The sequence below is a fragment of the Carcharhinus amblyrhynchos genome, chromosome 17 (assembly GCF_965287045.1).
Source record: "Carcharhinus amblyrhynchos chromosome 17, sCarAmb.v2.hapA, whole genome shotgun sequence".
NCBI lineage: Eukaryota > Metazoa > Chordata > Chondrichthyes > Carcharhiniformes > Carcharhinidae > Carcharhinus > Carcharhinus amblyrhynchos.
Window position 1 is genome coordinate 41,081,705 of NC_137340.1, and position 18,755 is coordinate 41,100,459.

Genomic DNA, 18,755 nt, shown 5'->3' on the forward strand with positions numbered 1-18,755 from the left:
ATTATGCACTGATTATCAAAACCACCTCAGTGATGGACATACAAAAGCTAATATAAGTAGATGTAAAATATTAAACCTCAAAATATAATGGTAACCTTAATATACAACTTTATTAGGGCCACAGTATGAATACCCTACAGCGTTTGGGGTTTACACTAGAAATGGCATTAGGCAAGGTCAATTTTTAAAAAAATATTCAACAGTTGAGGGATCTAGAATTAGGCAATATACACTCAACATTAAGTGCACAAGACTTAGGACAAAGAGGAGAGATTTAAACAATGGGTTTGAATCTGTGGAAAGAACTATGCAATTCATAACTGAAGCAGAGGTCATGTCACCACCTGAGTTAGTCAAAGGAGGGATAAGTGTGTGCGTTGGGGGAAGATGACAGATTAGACAGAAAATCAAGTTCACCAAAAAAAACTCTACCTTGCTGAGCAATGTCATGATAAAGGCGCTCCACTTTAGAGTTGTTACGCAATAGATCCAAACATTGTCTGTAAGACTCCCAAAGAAATTTAACCCATGGAGTTAGCAGCAGGCGATCTGTACGATCTTGAGTATCCTCACCACTAACAGCGCTAAGCAGCACACTGTAAATAGTCAACATTGAAAGCTTAGATACATTTTCTGTCTCAGGTTTATCCAATCAACAGCTTCTGTGCAACTTCAACAATATTTAATGACACAGAAGATGGTGACAACGTCAACTTTAAAATAGTAAAAAAATGAGTAATTTTATACAAGCAAACTGAATGAACTAGTATTAAGGAAGCTGCTATAAAGCCTATTCATGCAATTCCAGATAACTAAAACCCCCTTCCACACTAACCTACCCAGAATTAATTTTAAAGGAAATAGCACAGCAAAACACTGCAAAGAACACAAAAAATGCCTCAAAACATCAGAGAAATTTATGTCATGCCTGTGACTCAATGCTGGAGTTTGCACAAGCTGAAAACAAAGTTATTTTGCAAAATTCTGAGGTGGTAAAATATATTTTAGTTTATTTTGCACAGTATTTTTCACAGAAAACAGTTCCATCAGGATATCTGGCTTAGTAATCATTTTCTTAGCCATTGAACAAATTCAGACAACGTGGCTTCAGTGCGGACCAGTTGTTTTGCTTCTGTTCACTTAGGCTGCTTCCTTATTCACACGTCAACAGCATTCTCCCACAATTTTCACATACATCCGTAACCTACATATCTGGACTTCTTTCCCACGGACTTGGATGCCGACCTCATGGCTACTGGCAGCAAAACACATGCCCCCAAAAAAGTTCACCACTTGACAATTTGCCACCAATGTCTGCACGGGATCCTGCAACATCAGCCGTTAAATCTGATAGCAGGATGAATTTATGTTTAAAAATTGGTGGCAACTGGTGCAGGCATTTGAGACAAACCAGAGTCAACTTACGATTGATTTATTTTGCCTCGCAATTTTATCACAAAAATACCACGAATTAGCCTCTTGTACGTATACAGGGAGAGTAAAAGACCAAGGAAACTTTTCTCAATTCCCAATTGTTAACATAATTCCTCTCCCCTCGATGGAATGATTCAGAAACTCATACAATGAAATTTGAGTTTCATCAGCATTAAAGATGCACAAAATAAGGAAAAAAACGTTTTAAGTAACATCATATTACATTGTGAGACATAATCTGGAATGCACTGCCCGCAGAAATAGCAAACTCAATCGTGATAGTCTTTGGGGGAATTTGGACAAGTACGTGGAGTGAAAATTTCAGGGTTAACGGGAAAGACAGAGCGAGAGTGGGAGTAGCTGAATTGTTATTACAGAGAGCCAGTATGTATTTATGCATCCTGTGTTGTTTGGTGCAACAGATCAGAAGTGGTTCTTTATTATATAAAAAGCTGCAGTACAGCAGTACTGTATCAATAAAATTGTTATTTTACTAATTCTGTCTTTGAACATAAAGAAAACAGTACATTGCAAATATTCCAGACATCCAGCATATCAACTGTACTGGACTCTTAGGCCACATTTTTGGTACAGGTGTGAAATGATCTCAGTAGCACTGGGTACTTCTGACCTGCTTTAAGCTAACAGGTTAATCGCTGACTTGAGTTTCTGTTAACAATTACACTTTGTAACTTTAAAACGACATGGCTTTACGGTGCCCAAATAATGCATTATAGCGTGGTTACAGCACAGCACCTCTCAGCCTGCCAAATCTGTGCCTGCTCTCCGCAAGAATAATTCAGCTACTTGCCTTACCTATCCCTGAAATTTTCTCCAGGTACTTATCCAAATTCTCCTTTGGCAGTCATACTTCAGTTTTCCATCCCTTCAGATAGTACATTCCAGACCATATCATGATGTAATAATTTACATAACAATACTTTTTCTCTTTGGGACAGTGAAGGTCATTTAAGGCCAGAAAAGCTAACTTTAAATAATCAGAACCTCAAACCATTCACTGTTTAACTGTTATTTGGCCAAGGAATTTTATATTTACAGTATGATCCTTAAATAAGTGATCTTCCAACTTCGAGCATATAACTGACCAGCACATTCAAATTTCCACCTTCCTTAATCAAATAAACAATCAATGGCCTCAGGCTAGTTGATTTTGTTTCCAACAATACTAATTTCTGGCCTTACAAACAAGATAGTTTAAAGAAAATATCACCATAGCAAATTAATAACATAAAATGATCAATAGATACATTATATGGGAAATTCCTTCTGCTAACAGTATACCACTATTTACTTTGAGAATAACTGTACACAGAAAAGTCTCAAATTTCAATTATTTCAGGCTCCAAATACACAAGCCAGTGGCACCAAAGCCCTGGATGAAGACTTACCTTTCTGGAGTTTGAATATTGTCCAAATCTTCAATATCCAGTACCATCTGCTGAGACTCTCCTTTAGCAGCTTCAGTCTTTTCCTCAGCTAACTTAAGATAAGCCCTAACCACATCCTCCAAGGATTTGATATTCACCTGTTTAAAAAAAAGTGTCACACTGAAGAATCTTTTCATCATTTATCTATAGGATAGACTAGAATGGAGTTATTTTCGAATATTGATTTTAAGCAAAGTGTATTCACACAAGAAAAATGTAAGTGCAGCAACTATTTCCACATAAAATGTGGGTATTGAAAGGCTTGTTAGCAATTTCCTAACCACAAACGATCATACCCATTGTGCTGGCGAGTTACTGGTTGGTGCTTGGCAAGGAGTGGAGTAACTCTGCCTTTTCAACTACAAGAGATTAAAAAGCTCAGGGGAACAGAGATCAAGCAAGAGCCAAAAAGACAGTCAATATTTCTAATGTAAGAAGTATCCAGTGAGGCAGTCAACAGGTGGTGGCGAAGATAGTCAAAAAATGTTGTTCAAATCAATGGACACATCAAGTGTGGAGAAGCACAGCACATGCATTTGTATAAAAAAAAAACTATTATCAGTCAGCACAATTCATAAGAAATAACAATAACAGCCTAACAATTTGTACCAGGCCTGGACTGAAGTAGTTCAGCTTTGATTCACTTTTAGAGATGTACATAGGTGCAAAAAAAAAATGCAGTTCTGGACCATAAAATGTTATCATTATGCAAAGTCAAGTGAGCATTAGGCAATTCGGAGTCAAACATTTAGACTTCTTACAGCAACCATGGAGGTAAATTTGCAGTAATCAACCACACTTGAATTTGAGCAAATCAAGCTGATAGGTAGAACATAGAACATAACAGCACAAACAGGCCCTTCGGCCCACAAGTTGCACCGATCACATCTATACCTGCCAAGCCACAGAACTATCTGTAACTTCCAATGCCATTAGATCCCATATACTCATCCAGAAGTCTTTTAAAAGACCCCAGCGAGTTCACCTCCACCACCACTGACGGCAGCCGATTCCACTCACTCACCACCCTCTGAGTGAAAAACTTACCCCTGACATCTCCTCTGTACTTGCTTCCCAGCACCTTCAACTTGTGTCCTCTCGTAGCGACCATTTCAGCCCTGGGAAATAGGGTGGATTCTCAGAGGCTATCTATTCCTCTCAACATTTTATAAACCTCTATCAGGTCGCCTCTCAACCTTCGTCTCTCCAGGGAGAAGAGACCTAGCTCCCTCAACCTATCTTCATGAGGCATGCCTCCCAATCCAGGCAACATCCTTGTAAATCTCCTCTGCACCCTCTCAATAGCTTCCACATCTTTCCTGTAGTGAGGCGACCAGAACTGCACACAGTACTCCACACAGTACTCCAAGTGGGGTCTGACAAGTGTCCTATAAAGGTAACACAGGTTGACATTCTAACTTCAAATAATGAATCTATTTTTCAAAAAGCACCAGTTCAGTAGCCAATCCCAGTGCTTAGCGGCAGATCCTGGCGCCAACAAACAGCCGCGAAACTCCGTAATTCCATATGCCATTGAATTACATCAAGAATTTCCTTGTTAGAAAATAATAAATGTTATTGGGAGGAGTTGAAAGAGGAGAAAGTAAACTTCACACCTAGTCTTTGCCTGCATACACTTTTTCTAGCAAAACACCATAAGACCATAAGATTAGGCCACTCGGCCCATCGAGTCTGCTCTGCCTTTCAATTATGGCTGATTTTTTTCCATCCCCGTTCTTCTGCCTTTTCCCCATAACCTCTGATCCCCTTATCAATCAAGAACTTCTCTATCTTAAAAACACTCAATGATCTGGCCTCCACACCCTTCTGTGGCAAAGTATTCCACAAATTCATCACACTCTGGCTGAAGAAATTCCTCATCCGTTTTAAACGTTTATCTCTTTAGCCCGAGGTTGTGCCCTCTGGTTCTAGTTTTTCCTACAATGGAAACATCCTCTCCATGTCCACTCAAACCAGGCCTTGCAGTATCCTGTTGGTTTCAATAAGATCCCCCCTCATTCTTCTAAATTCCAACAGTTGAGCACTCAAGCGTTCCTCATACGACCAGCTCTTCATTCCAGGGATTGTTCTTGTGAACCTTCTTTGGACCCTTTCCAAGGCTAGCACATCCCTCCTTAGATATGGGGTCCAACCCGAGTCTTATACAGAAATACATCCCTGCTCTTGTATTCTAGCCTGCTCGACATGAATGCTAACATTGCATTTGCCTTTCTAACTGCTGACTGAACCTGCACGTTACCCCTAAGAAAATCTTGAACAATGACTCCCAAGTCCCTTTGTGTTTCTGATTTCCTAAGCATTTCCCCATTTAGAAAATAGTTGATACCTCCATTCCTCCTTCCAAAGTGCATAACCTCACAGTTATCCACATCATATTCCATCTGCCATTTCTTTGCCCACTCTCCTAACCTGTTCAAGTCCTTCTGCAGCCCCCCTGCTTCTTCAATACTACATGTCCCTCTGCATAGCATTCCTTAAACCTTGGTAGGCAACTTGAACCCAAGCTGGGTTTTAAACTCTATACCTCAAGCTACTAGAAAAGTAATCTAATTTTTTGACTTTGGACTTCTCAACTCACTGCCACTGAAACTTCACCATGACTGTGATCCCAAAGTTTGATTTCACCATAAGTCTACAATTGGATCTTCTGCGCTCCAATCAATATAATCAAGCTTATCCAAGAGCAGCACACAAGCAAACTATTTTCACCTTTCATTCATACCTTAACAAATTTTCCCACCGGTTAAACATTGCATGGCTTTCAAGAAAGAAAACCCATAACTAAAAATCTCCTTAATGCCTTGCCCACACTTTCATCCCAGTTCACATGCTCTCATCTTGCCTCTAGACTTAACTTTGTCCATCACTTGCTGCTTTACCACAGCCCACCAACCCTTGTTACATCTTTCTCTAGAATCTATCTACTTCAATTTACTTTCAATTTCCACTTAGCATCCAGTTTTCCAGCCCTTAATTAAAGCATCTTGGGATATTTATGTGCAAACAGACATTAGCTGCCAGTTATATTGCTGCTCACAGACAGGCTCATCTTCCTTTCACCATTTTGTTTCTTTTTATTGAAAAGTACACGAGTGGCACAGTGGTTAGCACTGCTGCCTCACAGCTCCAGGGACCCCTTTGACTGTCTGAGTGAGTTTCCTCTGGATGCTCTGGTTTCCTCCCAAAGGCTTGCAGCTTAGGTTGACTGGCCATGTTAAATTGGCACTTAATGTCAGGAGATTAGCAGGGCAAATATGTGGGGTTGCAGGGATAAGGCTTCAGTGGGACTGTCGTCGATGCAGGCTCAATGGGCCAAATGACCTCCTTCTGCATTGTAGGGATTCTATGATTCTACAAAAAAATGGACAAGCAAGGCACAGAAAATAACGTGCGCATTAAAAAGATAAAAATCACAAAAAACATTTTAATTACAAACTATGTAGTTGAATAGCAATTAAAACAACACCAACAGCACCATTTGCTGAATTCCAGTCTGCAAAAATTCAGAAACACGAAAAATAAAACTGGATAGTGACCGGATTAACATCAGCATGGCCTTCTCCAGGAGACTAAACCAATGTACGTGCAAGGCATCCTTGAAATTCAACATACCTGCTGGCAGATATTCTTGTACTGATATAATCCTTCTTTTGCTAGGTGGCTTTTACGAAGATCCACACATAGCTCTAGGTATTTGAGCATAATGGGCTCGTGGATTTTCTGCCATGTTCGATGTTTTTTGCTTTTAATAACATCATACAACACATCGAGAGCTGGTTGCTTCTTGCCAACCTCCAAGAACTCTGCAATCAACCAGCCACATTGTTAATTAGAACAATCCTCAAACTGTAAACTTGGCACATCACAAAGCTCAGAGTAACCAAACAATCATGAAAGACAACAGAACCATCTCAATCTAATTTACTCAATATACCACCAATGTGGATGACTATCAAATTTTATTCGAACAAAGATCGGCATTTTCCCCAAACAGGTCATAAGCAATTGCATAAATGACTTGGAGTGAAATCAAATCTTTTTCCATGTAACCTGGCCTCATTTCCAAGTTATTGCTACTCTGTGCCTCTTAAAAGAAACCCATGACATTAGCTCGTCACTGCTTATAATCAGAAAGGCTGACAGACACATTCTCCTCTGGAGGTTGCTGCCTGCCATAATCTTACTACTCTCCTTATCCTGTTCAGCCCTTTGATTCTGCCAGCAGATTAAGACTCTGCCATTACAACTTTATTCTGGACCTCTACAGATATGGGCAGACTTTTTAAAATCAACTGTTTCCCACAAATTAGTCACATTCACTGTGTGGCCTCATCACCAAATCACATCCTGGATTTTGTCCACTATTCCTCTGATGGATTTTCTTGTTTTAAGCACCTCACTTTCTCCATCCCCATCCTATTTTACTAGGAGTTGGTTAGCTCATGATACAGTGATACCAACAGAATGAGTTCAATTCCCATACCAGTCTATGTTATTCATGAAGGTGTCTTCATGAAGGGAGGGGAGTCAGCGCTCCCCCTCAAAGGGGGAAGAGTAGCCTATGATCATCTGAGAAAACAGCAGCTTTATTTAAAAGCCACATCATTGATTGTCCCAAGCTGCAAGCCAAGTTTCTCATCAAGATATTTCCCCTTATCTTCTGCGCAGTGATTTTCATCTCCATCTCAGGTTGGCTTACCCCCTCTTCTACGATCACTGCTCTCCTAAATCTCTTAACTTATATGCAAGGCCACTCCATTAGTCTTTTTTTGGGTACAAAGAAATCTTCAATTACTTTCTTGCATTCCTCATCATCCACTACTCCCTATTTCTTTCTACATCCATCCTTGGAAAAAGCTCTAAGGAATTTACAACAGTGCAAAGCAATACATGCAGAAAATCTGAGATAAAATACTTGGTAGGACATATATAGGGTAAAGATTATCAGTCTGAAATATTAACTATTTCTCTCAGCATAGATGCTGCTTGACTTGAGTATTTGCTGCATTTTCTGCTTTCGTTTCATTTACAACTCAAGTTATCAATTGCTCAACTTTTGTCCTTCCATTCACTATACTTGTGAAGCTGCTAATTTGGTCACTACCTCTTCACCTCTGTCATCAATATCTAAGTCCTCAATAAAATCTTCACTTTTGCATTTTTGGCTACTTTGCTACTTACTCCACTTCCCACAAAGGGAACTGCCCATCCTTTAACCCTGAATGTGTCTACCTCTATTTCTACGTTCATCTCATATGAGGTCCATCTCCCGTTCTTGTGACTCTATTTCTAATGTCCCATCCATGCCCCGTGCTAAATAATGCTTATAAATGGTTTCCTCTCAAGCACTGATCCGTTCCCGTGAATATCATTACTATCCATTCCGAAAAAGATTCCACCATTGATGCTTCTGTCCATATTGCACAAAAAAAGCCAAATTTTCCTACAACCGTTTTAATGTCTCCAGATATCTGCCCCATTACAGCACTGAACTGGCTTTAACCAAAACCACAAATTACATCCATGACTGCTTTTCTCCTGGACCTCTGTAGACCACTGGCCTGATCCATAGGATTGCCCTTGCTTGGTTCCACTATTATCCTTTCAGTAGTAACCAGGAGTATTCCCAGGAATACACTCTTACAATACATCTGTAGAGTCCTGTGGTTTCATCCTTAGTGGTCTCCTTTCTCAAATATTCTGCCTCTCAGCGACATCATTCAAATACATGGGGTCAGCCTCCAAGAGCGCACTGATGACTTCTAGCTCCAACAGGCTACCTGTCAAAATCAGAGTCTCAGGTGAGTCAGTTTCACCCAACTAAATCTAGGGAAACTGAAGTCTTCAATTCAATACTCTTCCCAGCCACTGCCTAAAGCTGATTCAGACTGTTCATAACCTCAGTACCCCAACTGATGCAAGCTGGGACTCCACATTTTTAATCACAAAAACCACCAGTTCTCATTCTGACTGAACCCATGTGCAACAGAAGTCTTCATCCATGCATTTGATAACTCCAGACTGTCCATTCATCCCAGGTTCTGACAGTAGTTCTAACTCGGACTTACTGGAATTCCCCTAAACCCCACCACAGGCATTACGCTCAAATTCTCTTTGAATACCTTCAAGACTCTTCCTGAAACCCACCATGCTGTCAGCCTTTTGATCACAATCATATCTCCTTTGCTTTACTGTTGCTGTCAATTATACACTTCCGAAGCTGTTAAAATGCATATCGTCATTGACCAAGATTTTACATTAGAAGTTGCTTCCACACGTACAAACTCCATTTGCCATATGTGGCTAAGTTGCTGCAGTAATGTAAAGGTAAGCCTATCAGTGCATCAGGCCTCATAGGTGAGTGCCAAAATACAAAAAAAAGGAACATATACACAATGGAAGTGCTATTTCCTTGCCAAAAAACAAACACTTCCAAATGATACAGAAAAACTGGTTCTTTCCAAAAGAATGATACACATGTATCAACATGCAGTGTTTTAATGTGATACAAATATTATTGCATGTAGGTCCATTATCTATAAATAATAACTTATTGGAAAGTTCACAAGGTCATGAGCTGAGCACTGGATTTTTTTGGGTGACATCCAGTGTGCGGGTACTCAGAATAATGCCCTCTTGACCAAGGAATGGTATGCAACTGACATTGATGATCCTTTCTCGTAACTGATCACCACGTTAACTTTGGACTGGAAACAGTGAGGGTTTGATGGAGAGAGGAAGTAAAAGTGAATGATAAAATTAATGTGGAACGTTCAGTGTAAGGAATGAAAAGAACATTGTTTAACCTATGCTGCTTTTGACAATGTCACATTTCTGCTGTGAAGGCAAATTCATTGTCTATATCGTAGAATCCCAACAGTGCAGAAGGAGATCGTTGAGCCCACTGAGGTTGCACTGACTCTGCAACAGGGCATCTTACCAAGACCATTCCCACTGCCATAACGCCATGCATTTACCCACTAACTCCTGAACCTGTGCATCCTGGGACACTAAGGAGCAATTTAACATATTATGCATTAACAGCACTTTGAACTAGTGAATGCTCACTGTAAATATACTTTAGCTTTATGGAAAATATTAGTGATTTTCTTCCAACAAAATTTAAATGTAGAAGGGTAGACCATTTAGCAGCTCGAGACTGTTCTGCCAAGCTTCTTCTTAGGTAATCCCTTAGGATTGAGGATAACTTGCTTCCACTCTAATTCACTATGTTCTGAAATGGCTGGTAAGTCCAATGCACAACCTGCAAACTCTGCCACACGTGGGGCAAGTAGCATTTCAAGGGTTGGGTAAATGGGTTGTTTGGAAGTTTGTGCATTTCCGCCAAAGCCTTGACTTTGTCTCTGCCCATTGCTGGTGAAGTATCTTGATGTATTAGGTACTATCCCAAATGAACCTTTTGCATTTTGGCTGGTCGCAAGCCAAGGTTTCCCTGGAGTCTTCTGGTGTGCTTGTAGTTTTGGATTCTTTATCTGGCATTGTTCCTGCTATAGAGAGTGTGCAGCAAAAGAATCATCAGACCAGTTCCTGGGATGGCAGGAGTGATGTACAAGCCAAGATTGAGTCAGTTAGGGTTATATTCGCTGGCGTTCAGAAGAATGGGGATGGGGGGGGAATCTCTTAGAAACCTATTCTAATAGGGCTAGACAGGATAGAATCAGGAAGGGTTTGTCCCATCTTTCCAGAACCCAGGGTCATAGTCTAAGGATACAGGATAAATCTTTTAGAATGAACGGAGGAGAAATTTCTACACAAAGTGGTAAGCCTGTGAAATTCGCTACCACAAAGTATGCTTTCAAGTAGTTAGATCCACCTGTTGGGGTGAAAGGGAACAAAGAATATGGGGGAGGTAAATGGGAACAGGTTACAGAGTTGAATAATCAGCTATGATCAGAATGAATGGTGAAGTAGACTCAAAAGGGTAGAATAGCCTACCCCTATTTTCTATCATATGTTGGACCTAAAAGCATCCCTTAGGTATTTACACTATCCTCTTGGAAATTTCCTGCCATGACTGAGTTTCATGTCGAGCAGCTGTCCCCAGTAGTTTGATGGCAAGTGTACAAATGACATGCCCTGCCAGTTGAGCTGGTTTTGAGCACTTAGTGCCTTGATGCTGGGCAAGTTGGCTTAAGGAGAGGATACTGCTATTGAACTGCTTTTGTTGCCGGCAGATTTGATGGATCTTGCAAAGGCACTGCTGGTGCTACTGCTCCAGTGCTTTGACATGTCTGCGATAGGTTGTGCGAGTCTACAACACATAGGAGGTGTAGCCATTACTGCTGCGTGGTTCACAGGAAATTCAAGGAAAAAATGCAAGAACAGTGCCAACTGCCGTAATTCAACATTTTCAGCCTCAAAAAAGCCCTGCATTCTGTTATGGAGTGCCCTCTTCAAATTTGGCTGCCCTTAAATATGTCACTATCTTCTGCCCACTGCACAGGACTTTCAAACCATGAACCTGGCCAACTGAATCATCATAGACTTGTCTCAATGAAAAATGAGATCAAGTAATGCTGTGTTTTTGTACTAACTTTCTTTCTCACAACTATCTCCAGAGATAATGTACACAGATGGAAAATTGCTCAACATACACCATCTTCAATCAAAACCACTTCAACTTCAGTCATTAGCCTCAGTATGAAGATGACATTTGTGTACACTTACTCAGAACCTGAGCTCCAGAGCAATGATGGCCCCTCCAAAGCTCAAGAAAATAGTCTTTTCACCAAACACCCACAAACTGAGGGTCTTTTTCAACCAACTCCCAGAACAAAACCCCTCCCCAAGTCAATTAAGATCTACGATGAGATACTGGAAAACATGGACCATTTTCCATATCTTGGGAGCCTCCACTTGTCATCTACGTTCATCTTTATCAAAATTCATCACTGTCTCCAATGTGCCAAATCAGCCTTCAGCCAGCTGAGGAAGGGAGTATTTGAGGAGCTGGATCTATAAACCCAAGATCGTGGTTTACTGGACAGCAGGGATCCCAGCGCCCCTATATGGTTCCGTCAAATACATTCGTTTACCCATTCATAAAACAAAATCTATCAATCTCAATCTTGAAAGTGTCAACCGACCCAGAGTGGAAAACCTGTTTCCTGATTTCACTTAGTGGCCTTGCACTAATTTAATGATTGTGTCCTTTTTTTGGATTCATATCATTAAGGGAAATAGTTTCCTTGTAGCTACCCCCTATTATTTCTCTTATTTTAAACACTTCAATTCAATCAACCAGTAACCATCAAAATTCAAGCAAGCTTATGCAACTTTAAGCTTCAGTACTATTCTGGCAGTTTGGCATAGTACCCTCTTCCCCAGGAGTGGTGCTCAAAACTGAATGCAGTATGCCCAATGGATGCCTGATCAAGGCACTCGTACAAACTTTCTCCTTTTGGTGTACTAGCACCAACATTTTACTGACCGTTTTGATTACTTTTAAAATTGTTTTGTATACAGACACCCAATTCATTTTGCTCTGCCGCATTTCATATTTTAGTTTTAGATGTTCAGATGTGTCTATTTTGGATCCAAAGTAAGTGACCTCACCACTTTTCCCTATTGAAGAGCATCTGCTACAATTTTAACCATGATATCAGTCCATATCCCTTTCTATGCTGTTTTCACCTAAACTACTTAGTGCCTTCCAACCTAGTGCCATCTGCAAACTCAGGATACTCAACTCCATATTCCCTCTTAACTCATTAATATACATGGTTAAAAACTGAAGACCAAGTACAGATTCCAGTTCAACATGACTTCTCATGCAGCACTAGAATACACTCCATTACGTGCCACTTGGTCTCCAACCTCCTTACAATTTTACAGAGCGACAGAAATATATAGCACAGAAGCAGGCCATCCAGTCCAACTAGCCCGTGTTGCTGTTTATACTCAACAAAAGCCTCCCGTTGTTATATCTCAGCTTTTCAACTCACTTTTTGATTCTAGTTTTTCCAATGTACTTATCTAGTTTCCCCTCAGAAAACATCAAAGCTATTTGTTGTAATCCAGCTCCTATCCATAGATTCCCCCACCAAAAAAACCCTGCACATTTGCCATGGCTAATCCATCCAACCTATACATCTTGAACATTAAGGGACAATTTAGCATCTCCAATCCACCTAACATACAGATCTTTGGACTGTGGGAGGAAACCCACGCCAACACAGGGACAATGTGAAAACAACATGGACAGTCACCCACAGCCAGAATCATGTCCAGATCTCTCGCACTGGCATAGCAGTGCTAGTCACTGTATCGTCCGTCATACCAGGTTCCAAATTCCAGCTACTCAGGGTAAAGAAATACCTCAATTGCTGAATGGATTTATTCATAACTACCTTGTATTTAAGACAAGGTTAATTCCAATTTCATGCACTCACTTTAGCTAAAAGTCTCCCAAACAGAATTTCAGCAAATGCACTCCGAAAATGGTGACCTGCTTCAAAAGTTCAGCTGATTAGCAGCATTAACCACTACTGCCTCTCGGTGCCAGGGACCCAGGTTCAATTCCCGGCTCAGGTCACTGTCTGTGCAGAGTGTGCATGTTCTCCCACTATCTGCATGGGTTTGCTCCAGGTGCTCTGGTTTCCTCCCAGTCTGAAAGAAATGCTGGTTAGGTGTATTAGTCATGCTAAATTAGGTAAGTCAGATATCATTTCCCCTTTACAGATCAATGCTGATTCTTAATAATCAGCTTAGACAGTTCCTTGTGCTCATTCGCAACGGCCCAACTAGACTCCAGAAACTTTACCAGAGCTGATGTTAAACTGAAAATTGTTTGTTTCCTGATGTCTCCAGCATAATCTTTATGCAATCAGTCCACCTCTTTCCCCCCTTTTACATTATTGCCAAAGATTCTCCCCTTTTACTGGTTTCAAGCACTTTACACATTTAGTTATCCTTAATACGCAGTTTTATTTAACATTATCTTGATAATCCTTCAAATTTTAAACATTAACCAGATCTGCCTTTAACACATATCTCAAACTAAGATGCATCATATTGAACCTACATACCCCACCCAACTATCAGTCAGTAGTTAAAGCTTATCACTGACAAAGTATCTCAGTAAAATTCACAAACAAAATAAATGGGTGACTAAAGTGAAAGATTAATGGACAAAAATTTTGCTACCAAAACGACATTTAGAAAAAGGGAAACAGCTGTTAATTTGACAGGGATCTGGAACATTCAAATGATTGGGGTTTCAGAGATTGATCTCATCGACAATAAAAGAAACAAAATAAATACAATCTGTGCGGTGAAGTAAAGAACATTTTGATCTTAAGATCATTTGTGTAACTTTCAATCTCGAAGTTCAACACACAAAACAAAAACAAGGTAGCACCAAACATTTTAAAAATGCTAACACATATTCTACCTAATTTGCTGATGCATGAATCTAGTTTTAACTAATATAATTTATGCCACCAATTAAGAGGGACCGATTTCTTCTTCCAGGGTAACTCTTCAGCAGAGTTTATTTGGCGTCACTCCCTATTTACTAAGCTATATTTATTTAGGAAGAAATTAGGAGCCGCCATTAAATTGAGAGGTCGGACAACATGTGCAGGAGCCATAGGCCTGGTGAGAAACCGCAGCCTCTCCCTTCCCCAGGCCAGTGCCACCTCAGCCATATGACCGAGCGGGCCCGGAGCTCACGCCAGATCTTTCCCTTTAACCCCCTTGCTCACCGTTAGCCCTTTTAAGGGCGTTCTCCGGTCTCTGGAAATAGGCTGGCATGGTTTCAGGCTCCGGAATCGCTCCGCAACCTGGCCTACCCCAGAGGTGCTCGGCGCTGAACGGACCCCTTCAAAATGGAGACCAGCGCCACGTGACCTGCCCCGGCGCCCGCCGGATCTGGCGCAGGCGCACTCGGACCCACACTGTCAGACATCCTTCCCGTCGAGTCCGGCGCAGGCGCATCCCGATCACGCTGACCGGCGTCCTTCCCGTCGGGTCCGGCGCAGGCGCATTCGGACCACGCTGTCAGGCATCCTTCACGTTAGGTTCGGCGCAGACGCACTCCGATCAGGTTGCCCGGCATCCTTCCCGCCGGCTCCAGCGCAGGCGCACTCCGACCTCCTCAGGCTGACTTTGATCCCACCGGATCTGACGCATACTCACTCCAACTACTGGGCTTGGATTTGGTGCATGCGCCCTGGGGACATGGCCTGAAAGCTCAGCTGCTTCCAAGTGTTGAGCATCCTGTAGCCTGTTGAGACTCTCAAGAGCCAGTGAACGACAGAATGAAAAAGCTTGTACTTTTGCACCGCCTTTCACGACCTCAGTGCTGTACATACAGTGAAGTGTTGTCATGTAGGATCATGCCATAAAATTGCACCTTAGTGTCCTGCGATGTGTAGGTTAGAGTGATTAGTGGGTAAAATATGTAGGGAAACGGGGTTTGGGCCTGGGTGGGATTCTGTTTGGTGTGGACTTGATGTGCCAAAGGCACTGTAGGGTTCTATGATTCTATGAAATGCCATGATGTGGATATGCCGGTGTTGGACTGGGGTAAACACAGTAAAAAGTCTGACAACACCAGGTGTAAAGATTTGCATTCTAATCAGTAACCTGTAAACTGTCTGTGCTTTGTATGCTCTGTCTGAGGCCAGAACTCTCCATTCACCTGACGAACAGGCTAACCTGAAAGCTAGTGAATTTACTATCAAATAAATCGGTTGGACTGAAACCTGGTGTTGTCAGACTTTTTCTATGAAATGCAGCAGTTCCGAAAGCTAGTGGCGTTTGCTGCAAATAAACCTGTTGGACTTTAACCTGGTGTTGTGAGACTCCTTACTGTGTTTACCCCAGTCCAATGCCAGCAGCTCCACATCATGACAGAGCATCTTACCCAAGCTCTTTTCCCGCAATCCCATGTATATATCCCTCTAATCCCCCTACCCCACACATCCCAGAACATAAAGGGGCAATTTAACATGGCCAATCAACCTAACCTGCATATCTTTGGACTGTGGGAGGAAACCGGAGCACCTGGAGGAAACCCATGCAGACACACAGAGAAGGTTCATCTCTACAGAGTCACCCAAAGCTGAAATCAAATGCAGGTTCTTGGTGCTGTGATGCTGCAGTGCTAATTACTGTGTTTTATATGATGTTTATTGAAGGATAAATGTTGGTAAGGACACTTGGAAGAGTTGCTCTGCCCTTCTTCAGAGCTCTTGGTCTCAGATATGGTGCTTAAAATAACACCAGGGTCCTTTACATCCACCTGAGAGGCCTATCCAATTAATACCTTGGCCAAACAATAATATATCCAACAGTGCAGAACTCTCTCAGTACTGTGCTGACGTGACCAATTAGCTTTTGTTCTCAAGCCCTGAAATGGGACTCTTTCAGATTCAGGCAAGAATACTGCCAACTGGATCAAATATGTCATGTCATTTGTATGTTGAAGTATATAATTGCACCAAAATATACTTCAATTATGATAAACATTATGGATTAAAAATCAACTAAAACCTACACATTAATGATTAGAATTATCATTTTAAAATTTAGTTTGTAGGCAAAGGACAGCACACACAAAAGCATTAAAATAATGTTATCATGTTTGACATCACAGGCAAATAATCAGTTTCCTGCCATAACAAATTGCATTGGGCTGATAATCTAGAGAATGTGAATTAAAATACTGCTATGGCTCTGTGAGAATTTAAGTTCAGTTTATTATTTTTTAATTTGGAAATAAAAGGCCGGTATAGGTAAAAGCAACTATATGGACTGCGGTTAACTAATGTCTTCTTGGGGGACAGGGGAGGCAGTGATGACACCTGCTGTCGCTACCTGGTTTGACAGGAAGATGACTCCAATCTCACATCAGCAAAGGAAGTGGTTTAGTGAAGCATTCAGCTGTATCAAACTATAAAGAATGCCACATGGACTGCAGTGTTTTTTACTAACAACAATGGGAGGCACGGTGGCACAGTGGTTAGCACTGCTGCCTCACAGTGTCAGGGACCTAGATTAGATACCCAGATTAAGTCACTGTCTGTATGGAGTTTGCACGTTCTCCCTGTGTCTGCGTGGGTTTCCTTCAGGTGCTCCGGTTTCCTCCCACACTCCAAAGATGTGCAGGTTAGGTGGATTGGCCATGCTAAATTGCCCCTTTGTTTGGGGAAACGAGTTAGGGCAAATGCATGGGGTTAAGGGGATAGGGCCTGAATGGGATTGTGGTTGGTGCAGACTCGATGGGCCGAATGGATTTCTTCTGCACTGTAGGATTCTATGAACCACACCACCAAATTGCACAGTGACTAGGCATCAGCAAGACATGTCAATGTCATGCACATTCTGAGAGTGATTCTTTAAAATGCAGACAAGTTTGCAAAATATTTATTTTCAATAATATATTCCTTTAATTTTTAACAGGTGTAATAGTTCTGTTTCCTCAAATTATCATGATCCATGATGGAATTTAAATAATTTGTATCAATGTTAAATTATTTTATAATATTATGAAGTAGATCTTTCATTTTGGAATGGCTATCTATTACATTTTTAAAAATAATATGTGACTTCAGCATCTTCAGCGCCTACCAGTTAAAGCCTGATTCGAGGGAGTAGATGCATGCAAGACTGTTGTTGCCTGGTCATATGTAAATGCCACACTGGAGACATATTCAAATATTGCAGCAATCCATCTTAAAATATTTGTAAAGATTTTCCACAGTAATTTTTTACTATTGGTTTTATATTAATTTTTTAAACTCATTCATGGGATGCTGGCATCACTGGTTGGGGAACATGCAATGCCCATCCCTAATTGTCGTCCAGAAAGTGGTGATGAGCTACCTTCTTTAACCGCTGCAGTCCACATAGTGCAGGTACACCCAGAGTCCTGTTAGGAAGGGAGTTCCAGGATTTTGACCCAATGACAGTGAAGGAGAGGTGATATATTCCAAGTCAGGATGGTGAGTGGTTTGGAGGGTAATTTCCCGGTGGTGGTGTTCCCATGTATCTGCTGCCCTTGACCTTCTAGGTGGTAGTGGTTGTAGGCTTGGAAGGTGCTGTCTAAGGAATATTAGTGAGTTCCTGTTGGTGTTTTCTCCAGATGTTATAATTAGTACGAGTTTCATTTACTTTTATCTTTGGTGATATGTTCGAACGGTCACACGAAGAGTTTGGGGGCTTTAATGAGGCAAATGATTTCTGTACACATGGTGTCCTGCTTTTGACTGACCACTATTTGGTGCCTATATTGAGCATTTACATCACAACCCAGAACACCAACATTAATCCAGTGATGACAGAATAAATACACCAAAGGGTATCTTACCTTTGCACGTAATACACATGCATTATATGTGTTTATATATTTTGTATTTTAAAATAAACAGCAATGTTTGAGTACATGTGGCAGCCACAAGGAGACCATGAAAATTCTTAAGAATTCTCAGCTGTTAATATTTTTGTTGTTGCAGTTAGGAGACATACAGAAAAAAATGTTGCAAGGCGACATTTTGGAGAACACTTTCTTCACAGCTAATTTTGACGGAGAATCGCTGTGGGACACATTTGTCACAGTGTTATAAGATTCAGGAAACATTTGTCACAAAGTGATTCCATTGAATACCCTATGCTTTTTGTTCGCAGCGTATGTTCTGTTTATTTTATTGGCACAATGGCAGGCTCCGTTTCTATTCAGAGTGCTCATTTTAAGCCTGCAAACAGAAAACAGCGTTTTAAAATATCCTGTAGTCTTGGAAGACTTCACTCATTGAGCGTGTGCACATTATGTTGCTCCTTGCACGCCTCCATTCGGCCACCTCAGTTCCTGCACAATTATATATAAAA

General features: G+C 41.1%; 1 protein-coding gene across 1 annotated transcript in view; it reads right to left on the minus strand.

The window, feature by feature from the left end:
• The window catches only part of eif3s10 (eukaryotic translation initiation factor 3, subunit 10 (theta)), a 44,135-nt gene extending 29,354 nt beyond the window's left edge, over window positions 1-14,781 (minus strand). Inside the window, exons 1-4 of the mRNA XM_080205851.1 lie at window positions 14,630-14,781; window positions 6,516-6,706; window positions 2,844-2,980; window positions 433-596 (exon numbers count right to left, since the gene is read on the minus strand). Of these exons, the coding sequence (XP_080061977.1) occupies window positions 433-596; window positions 2,844-2,980; window positions 6,516-6,706; window positions 14,630-14,678 (541 nt within the window). The 5' untranslated portion in view covers window positions 14,679-14,781. The remainder of the gene's footprint in view (window positions 1-432; window positions 597-2,843; window positions 2,981-6,515; window positions 6,707-14,629) is intronic.
• Between the last annotated feature and the right edge of the window lie 3,974 nt (window positions 14,782-18,755).